The sequence below is a fragment of the Anolis sagrei genome, chromosome X, assembly GCF_037176765.1.
Source record: "Anolis sagrei isolate rAnoSag1 chromosome X, rAnoSag1.mat, whole genome shotgun sequence".
NCBI classification, from domain to species: Eukaryota; Metazoa; Chordata; class Lepidosauria; order Squamata; family Dactyloidae; genus Anolis; species Anolis sagrei.
In genome coordinates, this window is record NC_090034.1 from 46277543 (window position 1) to 46298915 (window position 21373).

A 21373-nucleotide genomic window follows, 5' to 3' on the forward strand; every position below is an offset into this window, starting at 1 on the left:
CCCCCCCCCCATTCCACCCCAAAGGGCAGGGAGTGGGGAGGTAAGGGGCACAATGGCAATTCCAACCACGTGTACTGGGAAAACAGTCCATGCAATGGGGAGCTTTCCTTTCCTTGCTCACCTCCTCAATGCTTGAACCAGTTTTCCCTAACGTGAGCTGACCTCTTCTTCAGCCGCTGCCCCCCAACATCCAGGCCTAAACAGGGCTGGCCATCATCAGTCCCAGTGGACAGATGGTGCAGCATCGTAGACTGACAATAACTGTTCAATGACCTTTCCCTCTTCTCTGGTGCTGTAACAACATATATATATATACACACACATGCACACACACATGCACGCAAACACCCTGCGGTGCGTTTTTAAAAAACCTACCAACAACGTAATTCAGGCCATACATCACCAAACGAAGCAACACTTGGCAAGCGAATGCAAGTTTCGACTACACTGTAAATATTTCTATTTTTAAACCGAAGCCAGTTTCTACAGGGTCTGACGTCTTCTTCTACAGGGATCGTGTGTGTGTATGCCAAACTGTGAGCTGGCGGGAGCCGAGGTGCGGCCCCCGCTGAGTGATGCACCTCCCCTTCCCCCTTGGCCTGCTCCAAACAGGTCGCCAGGAAGCCAGCCCCCCCAAGACCCCCCCCCCAAACCCACCCCTTTGGTTGACCTATTGCGCATAGTGATGCTCTGCATTGAAAACCAAACTGCTTTGACTTCTGTTGTGCCTAATCTTGAATGTATAAATGAACTGCAAGCTTGTTTACAAATGTTCCTTTATTTTTCTTTTCATGTGCACAAAATATACTTATTTAAGACTCACTGTTTCAGTGCTGTCCATGATGAAATTTGTAATTTATCTGATGCTTGGGGAACTGATTAAGTGACGGAAAGAGCCTCTCCTTTACCGCTGTGCCCTGCAGAAACAGGAGGATCCTTACACCAGTGTAAGTAATGGCCATCGACAGCTGTATCCTCTCTGGCCATATTGAAATGCCAACCAAGTGAGTGGCTGTTGCGACAGTGAATTCTAGGAACACTGGCCCTGACTCCCATTAGTTTAAAAGACAACCTAGGAAAAGTACCCTTTCTCCATACAGTGATGATTTTCCACCCCTAACTCCAAAAGCCTTCCTTGTGGGGACTTATTCCTACCCAGTTTGGGTGCCTCTTCCTGCCTCTTTCTCAGCTTTGCCATATTTCTAAGATGCAGGCATTAAAATGAGCAACATGTGGCCAGAAAAATCTGTATAAGGTGTAGGTGGGACTGTTGTTTGTGGGTTCTTCCTCCCAAGCCAGTGGGCCAAATGCCTTTCCCAAAAATTGCTAGTGGGTTTTATTGTGGCAATGACAACAGTGGAGGAAATCGTAACCCTTGAATGTTGCTGTGCTAATCATGCTGCACGTGCAGGAAAATAAGGCAGAGAGAAAAGCCTTCTCAATGGGGTAACGCCTCCTAAAGTTCGGAAAAGTTAAATCATTGTTTCTCAACCTAGGGGTCGGAACCCCTGGGGGGTCATGAGGGGGGTTTCAGAGAGGTCACCAAAGACCATCAGAAAGTAATATACTAAATAAATAAACTTTATTTATACCCCACCACCATCTCCCCAAAGGGGACTCAGGGCAGCTAGCATGAGGCCAAGCCCAAAATTACAGTACAGCAAAATAAAATACAAGAAGCGAAAATACCATCAAAATAAATATGTGGAATAACAAAATAAACAGTTTCAAAATAACATAATAGAGAAATAGAACACAGTGGGCGGGCCAAATGTACTAGGAATAAAACTGATAAAACCCTGGATGAGATACGTAGAATGTGTTTCTGGGGGAGAATGGGTTTCTGAGGGAGGAACACAAAAGGACCAGAACAGTAGAGTTAGGCCTTCAGAAAACACATGTTTCTGATGGTCTTAGGAACCCCTTTGGCAGACGAGGCTGAAGATCGCTCCGCCTGTCCTTCTCTTCCTTTTTGGAAACAAGACGGTGAATCTTCCCACCAAAAGCCCTCCTTCTGCTCTCTGGATGTGGGTGAACTACAACTCCAAAACTCAAGGTCAATGTCCACCAAACCCTTCTAGTATTTGCTCTTGGTCATAGAAGTTCTGTGTGCCAAGTTTGATTCAATTCAATTGATGGTGGAGTTCAGAATGCTCTTTGATTGTAGGTGAACTATAAATCCCAGCAACTACAACTCTCATATGACTAAATCAATCCCTCCCAACCCCACCAGTATTCAAATTTGGGCGTATTGGGTATTATTTGTGCCAAATTTGGTCCAGTGAATGAAAATAAATTCTACATATCAGATATTTACATTACGATTGATAGCAGAAGCAAAATTACAGTTATGAAGAAACAACAAAAATAATTTTATGGTTGGGGGTCACCACAACATGAGGAACTATACTAAGGGGTTGCGGCATTAGGAAGGCTGACAACCACTGACTTATGGATTCCAACTGAATACATGAGTCCCTTGGGAAAGAGTATTTTTTGACACCAGCAGATGCAAAGAACACACGCTTCATTCACTCTATATATTCATTTATTTTTTTAAAAAATTGTGGCTGAAGAGGACCAATACTAAAAGATCAAATAATAGTTTATACGCAATATTGTTCCCAATAGCACTCTGGAGGCTGTTTAGCTACTCAAAGCAACAGAGCTACCTGAAGGCTTTGGAAAGAGGCTCAACTGGTAAAAGCAGAGTTCAGAAAGGATACTTTTAAGGCCTACCAAGTCCCTGAATTCCTTGACTGGCCTGGCAAAAAGGCACAAGCTGGTTCCGAAGGAGGTGGGGAGTGTATTTACTTGGGGCACCAACATGGCCATTGGCATTTAAAGACAGGGAACAGCTTTCCTTCCCTTGTATTATTGCTGGACCTCATCCCTTGGCTGGCCTTGGAAAGAACGACTGCAGCCATTTCAGACAAGTAGCAAAATTATTTGGGGTTCTCAACTCTGGGAAAGGGAACACTATTCTCCTTCAAATTCTTACCATTTATGGAGCATAGTTTATATAAAATCCATTCCCCAGAGTTGAAAAGCGGAAGAAGATGGCACTTGTAAAATCAAAATACAGAAAGCCTGGATTCTCCCAACCCCTTGAATGTTTTGCTACTAACTGGCAACTCAAAACACTAGGCTAAAAATGTGCTCTGCAACCCTGATGTCCTCAGGCTTTGGTTTTTTAATAGACAGGCTAGGACTGTAGGGCAATCCTTGGACGGTCATGCTTCATTGGTAAAACAGGCGTATATCTGCTTATTGGGCTGAAGGATACCCGCAGCAGGAGACAGACGAAGAGAAAGAGAGCGCAATGTGCACACAAGGCAACAAATTCAACAAATCTGGTCTCTTTTAAAAAAAAGCTGTATGATTGGACACCAAGTCTTCCCCGTGACAAAGGCACGCTTTGGGGTTCTTGCCCATGCTGCTCCATCAGCCAAGGCCCCCATGCACAGTTCATATGGGCTTATACAGCAAGGTGGTCACATACTTTTTCTTGTAACGGTGGGTGGCACTGAGCACCATCACCCCATCCTAGGGAAGAGCAGGAGAAGAGACAGATCAATATGTAGAATCACAAAGGCAGGTTGGCAGTGGTGAGCTTCAGCACTCCAGCAATTTAAAGCCCTTTCTTCCATGCTAGCTGGAACTTCTGGGAGCTGAAATCCAAAACATGCAGAGGACCACAGGTTTGCTACCTGTGATGAAGGATAAGAGAAAGCAAGGGGTCTCACTTACTTTGATGGAGAGCGCATAGAGGTGGTTCAGCATGACATGATTAGGCTCCGGAAGCAGTGCTGGATCACACTAAGGGTGTGGAGAATGGCAAAGAAAAACCAGTTAAAGCCAACCCCTTAGTTTATTTCTTTATTTACAGCATTTTTATCCCGCTCTTTTCAGCCCAGAGGCGACTCAGAGTGGCGTATAGATTGGCAATAATTAGATGCCATGAGCATACATACAGTTGAAAACATTTACTATCACACAATAAAATTAATATAAAACCAATTAAAACTATAACAAAATAATTTCTAACCAGTTAGGAGCCTTGCATTCAAGATTCAAAGCCGTGAGGGTCACAAGAGGTTCCCTTCCTCACACAGTTACCAGATAAGCACAAAATTGCACACTCTTTCAGAGAAGTAAAACCTTTTGATGGAGAATATTACCCCAACCAAGCCTGGACTTGTTGATTCTTAAGGAACGGAGTCCTCTACTCACCGAAATCCCAGTGTCTTTGTTGAGAATAACCTGCAGCAGGTGTGGAGGAAGAATAGGGGGAGATTTGAACCGATCCTCGGGCTTACAGATGTAGGGTTCCTGGTGGTAGGGCCCGGGGGGTGAACTTGAGAGCTCTGCCAGGCAGGAATTGAGTAGTAGGCAAGAAGAGAGTTAAGATGGTTAAAGGAGCCCTAACCAATGCTATCTCTCTCCCCCTTTGGCTGTACTTTTCTCAGTTCCTGGTTCCTTTGACAATTTCCAATACTCACCAGACACATCGGAGCACTTCTGAGAGTCCACCATTAAAGCATCAAAGACTTCAAAGTCTGTTTTCTTCACCTGAATAACATTGTTGAGGGTCCCCATCTGGCTGGTAACTATAGGCTAGGAGGAAACACACAGGCGGCTCTGCTCTGTTCCTGCTTGCTGTGAACCTTCCCATCCTCAGCAAAGGGGTGATATTGTCACTTTTTGGAATGATAAGGTTGGACCATTCAAAGCCCTTTAGAATTCCAGAGCCTGGGAGCGGCCACCAAGAAGGTCCTCACCCAACAGGCCTGGGATGGCGATGGGGCCTAAAGCCCTCCTCCAAGGACTCAGGCACCTTCAGAGCAGAAGATGGATCTTTCATATAGTGTGGATTTAAGCCATGTCAACTGTGCCCTGAAAAGCACTGATACCCAGGAAAGCCGCTTCAATAGGGAAAGTGTAGTTCTCTGGAAAAAGCCTCGGAACCTTATTATATTAACCTATGGATTCGCCACACATTGTGGCAAACTTGTAGGGGTCTGGCAGTGGATGTGGAGAACCTGTTGCCCCACACCTTGCATTGCCCGACTTAACCTTGTCCCCATCCCACAGCGGGTAGTGTCCATTGCCTGGCTTCCCCCATAGTTGCAAATGCAACACAGGGAGTCTCCTGTGTTGTCTCCGTGGCAGCATGAACCAGTACCTCTCCCCTTTTGCCATGGAGCCCCACTGGAAGTAGATGTACATTGTGAGATGGGCTCCGTGACAAAGGGGGGAGGAACCAGCATACGATGGTCAAATTAGCCTGTACAATGAGGTCGCAAATCACTATTGTGATCCCTTGGATTTACCTCTGAAGGATCATGTGTCCAGTGCCCATCCACGTAAAACTTGTATTGGTGTTCACCTTCTGGAAGATCAAGGATTGCTACAAAATTATTGTGGCTGTGAAAAAAGACAGAGAGAAATTCACCCTGTTTATCAATGATCTTAAGAGGCTCAATGGCCAACTTGCCACGCCTGCAAGGCCTACCAATCTGCTGCTAGTCCATCTCAAAAAAGAGCAACAAAATGCACCAGAACAGCTAGCCATGATATGCTTGGCCATGCCAAAACACAAACACAGGCTCTGTTACCAAGAGGCTTACCTCCTTGTCAGTGGAAGTTTGCTCCAATTGTTAAAAGAGCCAGATAAATACACTTCTTTCCCTCCTCCAGTCCAGCGAAAGACTGTCGGCCGTGCTTGCGTAGGGGCCTTGTCCTTCACTTCCACATCATGCTGCCAAGCTAGGAATTCTTCTTTCTCCAAAGAAGCCTAGAAAGAAGAGCAGGGGGGTGCTGGCTTTTGGAGTTCACTGGCTGACCCAAATGTTGCATTATTATTATTTTCGTGTCAGAAGCAACTTGAGAAACTCCAAGTTGTTTCTGGTGTGAGAGAATTGGCCGTCTACAAGGATGCTGCCCAGGGGTCACCCTGATGTTTTTTGATGTTTTACCTCCTTGTGGGAGGCTTCTCTTATGTCCCCGCATGGGGAGTTGGAGCTGACAGAGGGAGCTCATCCGCATTCTCCCCAGATTCAAACTTCCAGCCTGTCACTCTTCAGTCCTGCTGGCTCAAGGGCTTAACCCATTGCGCAACCGGGGCTCCTAAGTGTTGCATGACAATTTGGCTCTTGAACGCAACCATTAGCTCAACGGTCAATCCCATTTCCCAAAAAATGCCATCAGCAGGGGAATCACAGAGGTAGATCTTTAAAGAACCAGTGTGGTGTAGTGCTTCTAGTGTTAAATAAGAATGCTGAAAACATGCCACTTCAACGATTCAATTTTCAACGATAAATGCTGCAGCTTGATTTTTGAAGGCTCTCCTCTTTTACTGTCATATTTACCTTTTATCTGCTGGATTCTAGTCTTTTACGATCCTTGCATGTTAGTATTTTACGGCTCTGCTTTAAGTCACCTTGAGCACTCGGGAGTGAAGGAGCAATTCGAAAATACACTCAGTAATAAACCCCTCCTCCTGCTAAGGGAAGTGTGCCAGCCGGCTTTTGTTTTACTCTCAAGAGCCAATTTTTTTTTCTTGCCAAAGGAGACAAAGCTGCTCATGAAATCCATTTGTGCTTTTGGTTGTAAATATCAGCAGCTCAGAACACATTACTAGGAGAAATAAATCCAAGCTGTCTCCTTAAAAGAAGACTCAAACCTCCTCTTTCCAGGCACTCTTAAAATTGGAAGCTGGAGCAGACATTTTGTTCACCCTCCAGAAGGAAAAGCAGAACCCATTTTGCTGGCTAAAAAAGGCTGACATCATACCTTCATTTCTTCCGAATGGAATAAGTCAGCATCTTCAGGGCTATCCATCAAGATCTTAGGCCGGTCTCCATCCTTGGCTCCCGAGCGAGGAGTTTTGTGGCCTCCCTGGCGCTCCACTCCTGAACGTTCGCTGCTGGTATTCCCCATTGTTCTTCAGATCCTGAATGACAGAATCAGAGTTGAAAGAGACCGCATGGGCCATCTGGTCCAACTCCCTGCCATGCAGGAAGAGCACAAAGCACCCCTGACAGATGGCCATCCAGCCTCTATTTAAAAGCTTCCAAAGAAGGAGTTCCCACTGCACTCCGAGGCAGAGAGTTCCACTGTTGAATATCTCATCTTACGGTCAGAAATTTCTTCCTAATGTTCAGATGGGATCTCTTTTCCTAACATTTGAACCCATGGCTCTATGGAATTCCAAGTCTCCAGGGCTGCAGAATACGAGCCTGCTCCTCTTCCTTATGACATATGATCATGTCTTCTCTGCTGTAGGCACAGAGAAAAAAAGACAGCCACAAATCCTTCCCAATTATTGACGGTCACAACAACCGGATACCATAACACCAATGTAGAGGAACAACAACGCAATCTAATACACACTGGAAAAGGAAAAGGCCGAAAGAGGGGTGCTGGCTTAACATTGAGGCCAGAGAAATCAAATAAGCCCAAGGATAACGTCTGAAATTATTTAATAAGAACAAAAATAAATAAATTAAATGTCAACTACTTTTGAAATCTCTTGGAACTGCAACGGATACACTGAAAGCTTTTAGGCTGTACAGCAAATAATATTCAAAATTGCTAATCAAAGTAGCATGCAATTTCCTGGCATCTTGAGCAAATGACAACTCTTACCCTTTAGTCACTGCCTCTCAAGTAAATAATTGTGATTATCCTTTAGTCACTGCACAGCTCTTTCCTGGAAAAAAAACCCTGTGTGCCTCTCTAGAGAACACGTGATATCAAGAAGTACCTCTTGATGGCTTAAGAGGGACAGAACGGAAAGTAATGTACAAGGTCCTCAAAGCAATTGCAGCCAGAGCTACACATCTCCGTTTTGCCAAATGAGGATCAAATTATAAAAACCACTGGATGCCTGGAGCTAGTTAAGAATTGTTCTCAAGAGATCTTAAGGAGGGGGGAAAGGGGCTTTATATGCAGCCGAAGAGGTTCATTCAGGGGTCATATAACCCACACTGGCCTCATTTAAAAAAGAGAAATGAGGCTGCTGTTCAGCCAAGGTGAATCGCAGACTGTCTGCTTTCATTTACCCCAACTTTGAAAGATCCCAAGACCGGGATGCTTGCGAGTCTCCAAAGATTTATTTATTTATGACATATATATGCCACCCTTCTCGCCCCAAAGGAGACTCAGAGCGGCTTACAAGATATATATACATACATTAAATTATTAGCATAGTACAATATCAGTATTATATATTACTATATTGTACTATACCATTATATTGTAATATTATTAGTAATATTACATGTAATATAAAATATATAATTATGATATATTATTATTATATTGTATTACATTATATTATAAATATTATATGTATATACAATATATTGAAGGGGAGAGACATCACACTGGCAATGAAGATCCTCATAGTTAAAGCAATGGTATTCCCTATAGTAACCTATGGATGCGAGAACTGGACCATAAGGAAGGCTGAGTGAAGGAAGAGAGATGCTTTTGAACTGTGGTGTTGGAGGAAAGTTCTGAGAGTGCCTTGGACCGCCAGAAGATCCAACCAGTCCATACTTCAGGAAATAAAGCCCAACTGCTCATTGGAAGGAAGGATATTAGAGGCCAAGATGAAGTACTTTGGCCACATGATGAGAAGAAAGGGAAGCTTAGAGAAGACAATGATGCTGGGGGAAATGGAAGGAAAAAGGAAGAGGAGCTGACCAAGGGCAAGATGGATGCATGGTATCCTTGAAATGACTGTATTGACCTTGAAGGAGCTGGGGGTGGTGACAAGCGACAGGGAGCTATGGCGTGGGCTGGTCCATGAGGTCACGAAGAGTCGGAAACGACTGAACGAATGAACAACAACATACAATATATTACATTACATTATAATTTATTATTAGATGGTGGAACGTGGGGGCGATGATGGGAACAGCAGTTCCTCTCTGGAAGGCTGAAGTTACTCACTGATGTGCTAGAAAAAAGAACACAAGAGACCCTAAGGCAGGCATAGACAAACTTCGGCCCTCCAGGCGTTTTGGACTACAACTCCCATAATTCCTAACAATCTCAATAAAGGGCCTGAGGCTGTTAGGAATCGTGGGAGTTGTAGTCCAAAACACCTGGAGGGCCGAAGTTTGCCTATGCCTGCCCTAGGGGCATTATTTTGGACTACAACTCCCATAATCCTACAGGCAGCAGGGATCCTGGGCTTTGGAACTAAGAAAAGTCAATGGATGTGAGTGTTGGACGGTGAAGGAAGTGGGCAGGAGGAGAATCAATTCCTTGGAAATGCGGGGCTGGAGCACAGACCCTCTGCACATGCTCCAGAGCCCTAAGATCCTAACCCTCACCTTCGCTGGCTGCTTCTGCCTCCGAGTCCCCTCAACAACAGCAGCAAGGACCGTTCCTCCCGTCCTCTCGCCGAACGCTCCTTATAGACACTTCCGTTTCCGGCGGCCTGAGCATGCGCACTTCCCGGGGGTTCCCTAGAGGCGGGGCGGGAGCATCGCTGGAGCGTGCCGGTCTTAAAGGGACCGCGTCGACTTTCCTCGTTTCTCCCTCCCGCCTTGCATGGCACTTGCTGGCTCTTTCCTCGTCTTGACTGAGCAACCTTCCTTCCTCCGTCCTAAATGATCCCGCATACAGGGCTCCCAAAAGGATACACCCCTAACAATGTATTCCCCGTTTCCTTATTTTGCAGCCTGGCCAGGATTCAAGATCAGGGAAGTGTCGGGAAATTGCAAGAGAAACCTCGATTCTTCAATCTCCATGTGTTTACTTAGCCTTCAAATAATGACTATAGCGACTGTTAATTGGAACAGGGTATATATACTTTTAGGGAGTGACGGGGAGGCTGGAAGGGAAGAAAAGTATTCTGTGCATGCCTAGAGGGACTCTCGCTCTTTGTTGCCAGTTTTCTATTGAGCTTCTGATCCTGTCTTTGCTTATTCAGTAATGGACACAGCAAAGAGGACCAAGAGAGGGCTGGCAGCAGCATCACAACCTAGAGGGACTGGGAGATCATGGGCTTTATGGAGGGACATTTCAAGGAAATGGAAGAAGCTTCTTTAGAATCTGGCCAAGAAACTCTTTTGTAGGGTTGCTGTAGGTTTTTCAGGCTGCATGGCCATGTTATAGAAGCATTATCTCCTGACATTTCGCCTGTATCTGTGGCAGGCATCCTCAGAGGTTGTGAGGATACCTGCCATAGATGCAGACAAAATGTCAGGAGAGAATGCTATTGGAACATAGCCATACAGCCCGAAAAACTTACAGCAACCCAGTGATTCCGGCCATGAAAGCCTTCGACAACTCTCTTTTGTAGGTTCACCAGTCCAGAATGTCTTGAAGGCACACAGTCAATTTGTTTTAATTCACCTTTGCACTGGATTTTTTTGAGCCCTGATTTGTTTCCTCTGGAGCCACTTATGGGAAAAAGGCTGGAGAAAATACATTAAATAAATCATGGCCTCGGACGTGTTTTCGAATGTCACGGCCCACCCGCACCTGTGCTGCAACCGGAGCCTTTGGTAAACCCGGGAAGTCTCCGGGAGCTTTTTGACATCAGAGAGGTTCCTTTTCTTTGGTGGCTTGGGTTTAATGACTTCCCTAGCATCCGGATGAGATTGCACTCATAACTAACACACATGCATCCCTCCTACTAACAGCATGGCAGAATCCGTCCAGAGGAGGAAGGGAAGGGAAGGTGGCTATGGCCTTCACAGGCAGAGCAGCTTCCCCTGGCAGCAGTGCTTGGCACTGATCCACCCAGAGATATAACTAGAGACTTCCGCAGCTGGATCCATGTGGCAGCCAGAGGTGGCCCTAGGTAATTTTCAACGGTAAGCAAACAGTATTTTGGCACCCCTCCACCCCCCACCAATCACTGATATATATTTTCTGTTCGTCGTGGGAGTTCTGTGTGCCATATTTGGTTCTATTCCATCATTGGGGGAGTTCAGAATGCTCTGATTGTAGATGAACTATACATCCCAGTAACTACAACTCGCATATGTCAAGGTCTATTTTCCCCCAAGAGCACCCCTGGGCAAAATCAACTATACTGCAAATGCTTACTTTGTGTAATGGGTTGAGCCGCCCCTGGTGGCAGCCTGGCCAATCGGGAACCCTCGGCTAGATACATGGGCTGTTATCAGCTACGTAGTTAAGTGATTGTGCATACAGAACAGTCCCTTGGATTTACTCATCCATAGGTATGACATATTCCCAACCACAACCATTTCCAGTGGATTTCAGCTGCCTGGGGAGTATTCAATCACTTGTACCAGGATGCAGAATCATTAGATCTGTCGCCAAGACCTCCAGAGGAGCCTATGATGTCATTCCTCTATGTCTGGTCACAAGGACACAGCTAGGTGCTTGCCTTATTCCCACACCTCTCAACCAGCCATTCAATGTTAATGCAGATGGCTGTTGCAGCTAAACTATGAGTTGGGAGAGTTGAGGTGTAGTTTCACATTTGAACCTATGCTTTGCCACATAGGATATTTCCTTCCTGCCTGCAGCTTGATTCTGAGGAAAGTGCTGGCACCGGTGTCAACAGGATTCCAGAGACAGCATTACCGTGATCTCGATCCAGCTTGGGCCCCCATCCAAGAGAGAAAGATCCAGTTCTTTGTCTGGCAAAGGAGCCTTTGTAGCATGGTCAATGGAGGTGAGTGCATGTCGCCTCCTGCCAACATTTCCACCAGACCTCTGATCCCGTATATTTAGCAGCCCCGCTCTAGGGTTACATATCAGGATTACACATGCATTGCTCTTTTGCAGCACCCAGCTGTCCGAAAGACCTGAAGGAGGCTAATTTGATCCAAGAGCTGAGGGCAGCACTTTTGGTGTCCATCTGCCTCTGCCAGTAAAGTGGCAAAAGAGAGAGCCTGGCCACTGAGCAGCTCTCTTGAGATGGGGCAAAGGCAGGCTGTCTTTTGGGGCGGGGGCGGAGGTAAAGAAGCAGGCGCTTGGCAGCTGGAGCCACATTTTATGCACCACCCTTCCCCACTCAGAGGGAAAACAGGAAACTAATAGCTTGAATGCTTTCACCCAAATTGGAGGGAATTATTTCACTTTATTCAGCTTTATATCCCACTTCTCCACCTATATATATGTTTCCCATCAGCCCTAGAAGGCTTTCATAGGAATGACAGAAGCTGCAGTTCAGCACATCGCCTACTTCAGCTATCAGTCTTGATATATAATTCAGAAAGTGGTTCTTTTTAAAACATTAGACAAAGCAGTCTCCCATAACGTGGACCCCCTCTCCTATCATCATCCAAGCAGCATAACCAACAGTTGGTCAATACAGATTGGCACAGCTGCTTATGAGAGGGTAGTTTACATTATACATAGTCTTCTTTGTAGCCATTCTCATCTCCTTTTCTGTCTCTTCCTCCTCCTACTCACAAGGGCATCTTTCATTCTGATTGGAAAAAATATGACCATCAAAGGGACTTTTGATCAGAGCTTAGAACTTTGCTTTCTTGAGTGATAGCAAAGAGTATTAAAGTGAATTAAAGAACATGAAAGAGAAACATGACTCACACTTTCTTCAAACCACTTGAAGATAACAGTAAAAAATTGAGTTTTCAGTGCAGACTTTCTCTAGTTATGGTTCAAGAACCCTATTAATTGTGACTTTGTTGTCACCATTATCAGTCCTATGGGATTGGCTTTTAGCATGCGTATTTTGTTTTCATGTTGACCTCTTGTGTAATGTCTGGATTTCAATTAGTCTAGGTTGTGATCCTTCACATGTATATCGAGGAAGAAGCTGCATTGAAATGAATGACACTTCTGAGTAAAGAGATGTAAATGACACTTCTGATTTTTCTCATGAGGCTCTTGGTTCAGTTCACTGAGTATGGTTCCAACTTTTGAGTCTCCCCCCCTCCTGTTTTTAAATTTTATAATGTAAAAGGAAAAAAAGAAAATATCGTGGAAAACAAATACATGCCTGGCTTAAGTAGAATCCATACTTTTTATCACTGTCATACTGCAAAGGATAGCCACATGTTTCAAAAAAGCCCCCGGAAACAGCAACATTACTTGAACAATGAAATATACAAAGTTTATTGTGTTTGTCATTTTTCCTTTCCAAACATGATTTCATTGTTTTAAAAACCACAAGCAGACACAGGTGGCTGTTGTTACTACCTCCCAGATTCCTTCATGATTTTATTGTGACCATGGGATCATGGCTAAAAGTGTAGCTCAAGTTCCTTACAAGTTCTTACAAGTTCCATCCAGGATGACACAAGGAAAGGGAAAGATTTAAATATGTCCTCCATCACGTCAACATCAAGTCTAATTAACTTCAGATTCTCAATTTTCAGCTGTTCCTAAGAGCATCAGTTTTCTAGATGGACACTGAATGGTGTCCTTAAAAACACTTTGGAGAGAGCTATAGGCACAGAGGTGGGGGCTTTGCATATTGTTTGATTACAACTCTCAGCCAGGACAGCCATTGGCGGGGGATGCTGGGAGCTGCAGTCCAATTATATCTGCAGGGCTACAGGTCTCAGCACAGCATTTGACTGTGTTTTATTTCTAAGCTGTCATCTTTCTCTGATGTCTACCAACCAAAGTCTCCTTAAAGGCACAGAAGCAGACCAGAGTGCATTTCATCTCCCTGGTTGGTTGGCCACCCTGCCCACGGTTTCCACCTTCAGCACTCTTAACCCAGGCCTGGTTCTCAACACGAGCCACCATCCACTGGATAACAAAGTCACTGAAACAATGCACAACAGGAGGAGCACAAATACATAAGCAGAGGCACGGTCCAAAAAACAGAGGCAGAAAGTGAAAGATGTCCACATGTATGTTCCATGGAAGCACTCTTTAGGTGCATCCAGAGAGGAGACCAGGACATTTTCCTGTTTGATGCAAAGAAGATGGTGCTCTCTCCCAGTCCATGTACCTTGACGATAAGACACTATCCTTCTCCACCCCTCAAATGGGTAGACTAGCTAAGAGAAGGCAAAGCAGGTCTTGTGGTACACGTCGCTGTCTTCCAACACTTTGCTGCCGCCTCCTAGCCTTTGTCACCCAAGGCTACTGCCCCACTGCAGCCAATGGCGAGCTGGCCACCCAAAGGGTCCCACAGGTTCTGGCTCACATTCCATTGCCGATCCAGAAAGTCCAGCCAGGCCAATACCTCCAGCCTGGGAGACACCAGAATGCGTGCGCATGCCAACAAGACAGGGTGGGTGCTTCAGATGGAGGTGGCATTTCTAATTTACATTAAAATGCAGTCATTGTATTTGAGGGTGGGGAGGAGAGGATGCGTTGCTCTATAGTGGCATTTTCAAAGACATAACAGGGCGGGGGGAAGTGCTCACCTTGTAGCAGAGCACTGCAACCAGCGCTAGCTAACAGTTTGTTCACCAGCAAGGTGCTTTGAGCAAAACTCATTGGATTTCAATCAAACCACCTGGATCTGTTTTTCTAGATCTCTGCAGGGGGGGGTTCCTCGCACCTTTCCCACAGGTTTGAAGACGGTAACTCTTTAGGTCCAAATCTTGGCTTTCAGATGGCGTACTGCATTAGCGGAGAAATAACGATTTTTCAAAGAGAGGTGAGGGAAACAGAGCAAGAGAGCAAGAAAGAGAAGAAATGTGATTGCCAATTTTAATTATTCATCATCAATGCCCTAATAGACACATTATTTAATGATTCTTGTTCCCATTAAACAAACAACCCACTGCATTAGTGGCTCAATGCACTTTTGAGTCAAAAGCATTAAGTTCCCCTGGGCAGTTGTCCTATCCTTGCCAATTAACTCTAAATTATGCATCAAGGCAATCTAAACAAATAAATGGATAGCTGATTGTCAGGAAATGGTTTGATGTTAGCTAATTTTAATGTTATCATAAACTGTTCCTTCTGCACATACCTGGGCCATTACCAGAGCTGCTACTCCATGACCTTGGCCACCAAAGAGTGGATTGGCTGCCAACACCTGTTCCTCTGACATCACCAAAGATGCCGAAAGTGGCCTGGTGGGGAACAAAGCATGCCCCACTGAGCTTGCCAAATTTTGACTGGTTGGGTTAGTGCCCCATTTAGCTTCTTGTCCCTACAGGTGTGTCAAAACAGCACGTCTATGGATTTTGTTTCCCATGATTTGGCCCCAGCACCTGTTTCAGGTACTTTGGCACCAAGTACAGCAAACCTCCAAGCTTGATCTACATGTTTCTTACCATCCAGTTGCTGTCAAGTTACAAGGGCAAGAATAGGGTCCAGTTGACAACTCTAGATCCATTGTGGTCTATGGGTAAAGTCACCAGGAATACGTCATCTTGCCTGAAGTCCTATTCTTTTGCTTTTACAGCGACTTGATGATCTAGTAATTCACTCCTGGTCTGACCTACACCTCAGGGTTGTCATGAGGATAAAATGGAGAATACAGCCATGTACTTAGCATATCTAGACAGTCTTTCTTTCACATATGACTCACTGGAAAAAAAGCTAGGGGGTAGGTGTAACTAATACATAATAAATGCATATTTTATAGGAATTTAATTGTTGCTGCCTAACCACAAGACACCTTTTTTAGTACTCTAAAATGTTTCTAAAAAATTGACCTGACAACTTAGGCTGGATCTATACTGTCCTATATCCCAGGAACTGATCCCAGATTATCTGCTTTGATTATATGAGTCTATACTGCCAGATAATCTGTGATCAGATCCTAGGATATAGGGCAGTGCAAATTCACCTTTAGCCATCTAATCAATGTGCTCCTAGCTTGAAACAAAGTAAGTGGCTGTAGAGAGGCCTAGAAGGGAAGCCCAACAAAGCTACATTGGTTTGTATATAGGACGTTACTTTTCCTTGGAGTCAAAGCAGGATTCTTTCAGTGACAAGAAAGTTCGGCTGTGAGGCTATCACAGAAGTGCAAAAGCCACCTGGCAAAGAATGTGAAGTGATCCCATCGCTTCCACCAGGAGCCCCCGGTGGCGCAGTGGGTTAAACCCCTGTGTCAGCAGGACTGAAGACCGACAGGTCGCAGGTTCAAATCCGGGGAGAGGCGGATGAGCTCCCTCTATCAGCTCCAGCTCCTCATGCGGGGACATGAGTGAAGCCTCCCACAAGGATGATAAAAACATCAAATCACCTGGGCGTCCCCTGGGCACGTCCATGCAGACGGCCAATTCTCTCACACCAGAAGCAACTTGCAGTCTCTCAAGTCGCTCCTGACACGACAAAAAAGAAAACAAAACACTTCCACCTGTGTCACTGCATTTCACTGGCTGCAAAATAAAATGATTTTCTATGACTTGTGAAGACAGATCTGTTTCTCCAAGCTGAAAGGGCTTTCGGAACCAGAGGAGGGGCTAAGGAAACTGCTGCTGTTGTCAGACAGATGATACTGCTGTAATACATGCTGACCTGGAGGGGAGGCTGGCCTTCACTTCATGTTGGCACATCACAGCTTAGTTGTGGACAGAGGGCAAAGGGCACTCTATATCTCTATGGCCGCCTTTTCTACAACACTTTGCTTAGAGTACCCATTAGAGCTTAGCAGTTGGGATATAAAATGCTCTGGAAAGCCCCAGGTGAACTGTGTCTGTGCTGTAGCAGGAAAGCCAGAAATATTTTAATATTAGTTTTTGAGATGCTATAAAAACAACCATGAAAATGTAATACACAAAAGCTGTCACTCATTATTAGAAGGGGAAAAATAATCTAATCTTCTGTTCCAGTTCACAAAAAAGCCTTCACCTAATTTACAGTCTTTCCTAAATTATAAGTGACCTCCCTCAGCAATTAGTCAACTAATCCTTCATTAGTATAATTAAGCCTGTTAAAGTGTACAGACCTAATTATTTATATGAGGATGTTCTCTTTCCAGGGAGGTCTAGTTATGATAAAAACGAAAAGAAATTCTCTCCTCCAGAGACATCAGCAGGGAAAAAAAGAGGTCGAAAGTTCATGCCCGTGTTGAAAGGGCTTGTGGAAGTCTCCTGCCCACAACACTGCGGCTTATGGGGTGGAACTGGTAATTCAATCTGATCTGAGGAGAAGCTGCTGATGTCAATGGCCCAGCTAAGGATATCCAGGAGGGGAAGAGACTGCACAGGAATGGGCCACCTTTTCCAGCATACAGGACCAGGGTCCTCTTGGGCAGAAGCTATTTAGGAGTGAGTTTACCCACTGCATTGAGACGTCAGGGGTCTGCAAGTGTTTGCTTCCTCAAAAGCAGGACATAACCCACATTCTCTTGGATGCTGCACTAGGGGAAGCTGCAAATCTTACAACACAATAGATCAGTGTGTTGTGGATCCCCAGATGTTTTGGCCTTCAACTCCCAGAAATCCTAACAGCCGGTAAACTACTTGGGATTTCTGGGAGTTGTAGGCCAAAACACCTGGGGACCCACAGGTTGAGAACCACTGCAATTGAAGTTGCATGATTTATTCTGCTGGTTGTGGTAATGAGGAAAGCACTGCTTATGCATCTCATGCACAAACCATTAACTTATGATCACTCTAGAAAGGTCTTGGGCTGGAGATTTTGAGAGATGTCACTTTCAAAATGATCTTTGTAGCCTTAAGGACCCCGAATTAGGTCAGGTTTGTTGTAGCTATAGTGCTTGTCTCTGATTAGGCTGAAAGCGTGATCATTTCCCATCTTCATTCTAAATATATGAGCATGGTCTCTAGTTCCCCCATAATCTTCTTTGAACTAAATATATCCACTTCCTTCCACCTTTCAAGATGTTGACTTGCCTTTCAGACTCTACATCCTAAAAATTACCATGAGCTGCAGTTGCCAGCTCTCCTGGTGTGACCTAAACCTTTGGAGGCTTTCTTGCCTGTTGAGGGTCTCCAGTGTCTCCAGGTAAAGAATGGAAAAAATCCACTGCTGCCAGCCAGAAGGACTGAGTCTGTCTGAGGATAAGATAAGCTTTTACACTGTGAAATAAAAATACAAACTGGAAATGGTCAAAGCTTACTTACTGTAGTGAAATGGACTATGCAAAGGATTCCAATCATCACAAGGCCAATTAAAATAGATGCAATGGCAACCAACAGTGCAATGTGACCCAGTCGTTTTGACCCTTCTATGTCTCCTTGGGTATAACTGTTTAAGGCCTATGGAAAGAAAACAAAATTATAGTCACTGTTTTTTTAAAAGTATGTGCCCTAGAAATTATAGAGAGCCAGGGGTGGGAGGAGATGGAAGAATGGCATCTGAAAGCCAAAAAAGCTCTACCTAACTCTATTGCTTTTGAAAGTAATTTCCAAATGGAAAAGCTTGTGACAAAACAGTGACATGTTGGACTTCAACTCTCATTATCCTCAATCACACTGGCAATGCTGATGGGGGCCAATGGGCATTGGAAAGCGATGGATTCCCCCTGGTTGAAATAGATGTGCCAGCTTTGGAAGAACTTAGCATTCATGCCAGAAAACAATCCCCACAGTGCTAGTTTCAGATATCAGTTTGGTAGGTTCGTACATTCAACTATCCACAGAGGAAATCCAGGAACATCTTTAAGAGCTTCCTGGATCTTTTTACCAACCTGTGCCATTGAGAGTTTGTGTTTCCCCCACAGGGAGTGGTGGGGTGGAGAAAGGTGAGCCACTGTTGTTAGCAAATGCCTTTCCTTTCCATCCCATCACCACATCTCAGACTGCACATGCCCAAGGATTCCTTGGCAGACATCTAACCTCTCTGGATCTCCCGGGGCTTGGAAAGATCTATCCATTTAGCCCATCGCCTAAGTAATGCACCGCAGTCCATTAGCTTGGCTAAATGGACTCTCTTGGAACGGTGGTTGGTGTCTCTGCTTCTGCAGGCACGCTGTGCACGTGCACACCCTTCCCAGCCGTCTCCTTTGGCAATCGATAATGAGAGAGCATGACGGTTACTGCAGAAGGAATTCATCAGTGCATTGACAGTGTGGTGGTATTCTTAATGCCAAAGTGATAACCAGAAGCATTTCCGTGGCTTAGGAGCTTGGGAAAGTTAGTTACTCTCTCAGACCTTCCCTCTCCAACGCCCCCAGCCAGCAAGGCCTTTGTCAAGAGATCTCATCCCCAAAAAGTAACTTTCCAAAACTCTACTATCAGAGGAGTGGAGAGAACAAATCACGTTTGTGTGGGAGGCTATAATCGATAATGCTTTCTAATTCCTGACCAATATTCTATTTCAAGAGCATTTCAAAGGCGCTTTAAACTTTTCCATTTCTCTCTCTTCCTCTCCTCATTTCTTTCCAGTCATGAGAAACTTTTTCAAAGTTAGACTCATGGCAAGAAATCACACCGAGAAGGGTTTCCTCTGACTGTAATGAGTTGCATTCACCAATAACTTTCCCCAAATCCGTAAGCATATCATGCTCGACCAGACAAACTTCTGAAGACCTTCCTAGCAATCTACCCAGGCTGCCACTCAGATCAACAACTGCATGCATTGATTGACAACTATTCTATACAATGGGCAGGAGGTCTGTCATTAGCCAGAGCAAAGACAGCCTGGGGATGAGGGAAAACAGGCATTTTTGGGGACATTTTGAGTCTGCCTGCATGGCAGGGTGGGGGGTGGGGTGGACTAGGTGGCCCTTGCCATCCTTTCTAATAAAAAACCCTCAGGTGAGTCACACTCTCTCAGCCCCAGAGGGAGGCAAAGATCCAATAGCCCGAAAAAACCTACAACAACCCATCATTTCTAATGTGTGGAGCTTCCTTCAGTGGACATATACTTCTGCTAATGTTCCTATCTCACCTTCAGTGGACAGCTGCCTCGTGTATGGAGAGCAGTACTGGGCAACACCAACAGAAAACATGGAATGAGAGAGAAAGACAGAGGGGGAGAGAGAAAGCAAACAAGCCCTGGACTGATGTCCCTTGGAATCCCTGCAAGCCACTCAGGTGAGTAAATAGCCCGTGGTTATGACTGCTGACTGAAAGGTCGGTGGTTCGAATCTGGGAGCAGGGTTAGCGGGGTGAGCTCCCATCTGTCAGTTCCAGCTCCCCATGCAGGGACATGAGAGAAGCCTTCCACAGGATGGTAAAACATCAAAACAACTGGGCAACGTCCTTGCAGACGGCCAATTATTTCACACCACAAGCAACTTGCAGTTTCTCAAGTCACTCCTGACATGAAAAAAAAACCCTCAGGTGAGTCACACTCTCTCAGCTCCAGAGGGAGGCAAAGACCCAATGTGGCCCAAAAAAGGTTGCCTTGGGCCCCATGCTGGGAGAAAGCCAACAAGCAAACCCAATCCATAAAAGAACAAGACAAGCCCTTGATAGGGTCGCCGCGGGTTGAAAGTGGAGGCACGCATCCAATCAGGTTCCTTCTTTTTCTCCTTGTTGCCTTTCTCTTGCCTAAGGAATCATCGAATCCTGTCTGTCTGTCTGTCTGTCTGTCTATTTATCTATCTAGATTGTTTGATTGATAGACAGACAGATAGGTGAGCTGTTAGAATCCTTAATTTTTTCGAAAGCAGCGAATTCCCTCCCAAATCCTAGCAGACGCCACGGCCATGAGCCGGGCGGTTTTAAAGAGCATCAATTCGAGAGTGTGGACGCAGCCTTGCGATATTTGGGGCGGGGATCCGCTCACCATGACGGAGAAGACGAAGGCCACGATGTTGATGGGGTAAGCGGGGCAGAAGCAGGAGAAGATGCTGAGCCACAGGTAGTTCTTGGGGGCCCGGGCCGCGGCTGCTGCTTCGTCGTCCTCCTCTTCCTCGGGGGCCGGCCCTCCTCCCGTTCCTCCTCCTCCTCCTCCTCCTCCTCCTCCTCCCGCGCCGTCGAGTCGGAGCTCGGTCCCAGGGCTCCGCTTCAGCTCCGAATAGGCCGGCGGCGGCGAGGAGGAGCCCTCCATGAGGCCCAAAGGCTCCAAAAAAAAGGAGGGAAACCCGCGGCGACTTGGACGGACTCTCTCGCTCTCTCTCTCTCTCTCAAGCCGTCGGCAGCATTGCTCCTTCGGGCTTCTCCGGAGGGATTGGAGGCGCCTCGAACTTCGCCTCAGGCAACCAGCCGGGGAGGCCAGAGGCGCGCCTTCCCATTGGACGAGAGCGAGCCCCCTTCGCCGGCTCCAGCCAATCAGAGCCGCGCCCGAGGAGGAGAACTCCCCCTCTCCCTCGGGACCTGAGGGAGGGGGGAAAAAGCGCGAGCCCTTCATTGCTTCTTTGCCTCGACGACCACGACGGCTTCTTTGGGCCCTTCCACACCGCTGTATAAAAGCCACACTGAACTGCATGGTCTGAGGGAGGGCCCTTCCACACAGCCCTCACTCAGACCCAGAATAGCAAGGCAGGAAATCCCACAAGATCTGCTTTGAACTGCTTTGAATGTGGGATTTTCTGCCTTGATATCCTGGGATATAGGGCTGTGTGGAAGGGCCCCCA

At 45.8% G+C, this 21373-nt stretch overlaps 2 protein-coding genes across 3 annotated transcripts; both read right to left on the reverse strand.

Moving 5' to 3' along the window:
- Window positions 1–2530: 2530 nt before the first annotated feature.
- Window positions 2531–9458, reverse strand: PRKAB1 (protein kinase AMP-activated non-catalytic subunit beta 1). The gene is made up of 8 exons (XM_067473291.1): window positions 9348–9458; window positions 6796–6955; window positions 5631–5797; window positions 5334–5427; window positions 4503–4617; window positions 4234–4367; window positions 3751–3819; window positions 2531–3546 (listed from the first exon to the last, which is right to left on the reverse strand). The coding sequence occupies exons 2-8, from the start codon at window positions 6940–6942 to the stop codon at window positions 3469–3471; spliced, it is 804 nt and encodes a 267-aa protein (XP_067329392.1). The 5' UTR covers window positions 6943–6955; window positions 9348–9458; the 3' UTR covers window positions 2531–3468.
- A 3594-nt stretch (window positions 9459–13052) lies between these two features.
- Window positions 13053–21162, reverse strand: TMEM233 (transmembrane protein 233). Of its 2 annotated transcripts, XM_060785390.2 has the most exons (4): window positions 20584–21162; window positions 17973–18107; window positions 14903–15005; window positions 13053–14547 (listed from the first exon to the last, which is right to left on the reverse strand). In XM_060785390.2, the coding sequence occupies exons 1-4, from the start codon at window positions 21145–21147 to the stop codon at window positions 14516–14518; spliced, it is 834 nt and encodes a 277-aa protein (XP_060641373.2). In that variant the 5' UTR covers window positions 21148–21162; the 3' UTR covers window positions 13053–14515. The 2 variants fall into 2 exon arrangements, with proteins under 2 accessions (XP_060641373.2, XP_060641374.2); XM_060785391.2 differs by lacking the exon at window positions 14903–15005.
- Window positions 21163–21373: the final 211 nt, after the last annotated feature.

Bases quoted from the DNA above. Each gene is read 5' to 3' on its own strand.
- PRKAB1 (XM_067473291.1), bottom strand. From the start codon at position 6,942: ATGGGGAATACCAGCAGCGAACGTTCAGGAGTGGAGCGCCAGGGAGGC. The intron at 4,618-5,333 runs GTAAATCCAAGG...GTTTCCTCCTAG, and splicing joins GGACACATGATCCTTCAGAG to CCTATAGTTACCAGCCAGAT. The intron at 4,368-4,502 runs GTGAGTATTGGA...CCTGCCTGGCAG, and splicing joins GAAGTGCTCCGATGTGTCTG to AGCTCTCAAGTTCACCCCCC.
- TMEM233 (XM_060785390.2), bottom strand. From the start codon at position 21,147: ATGAAGGGCTCGCGCTTTTTCCCCCCTCCCTCAGGTCCCGAGGGAGAG. The intron at 18,108-20,583 runs GTGAGCGGATCC...TTCTTTCCATAG, and splicing joins CCTTCGTCTTCTCCGTCATG to GCCTTAAACAGTTATACCCA. The intron at 15,006-17,972 runs GTAAGTAAGCTT...GTTCCCCACCAG, and splicing joins GCATAGTCCATTTCACTACA to GCCACTTTCGGCATCTTTGG.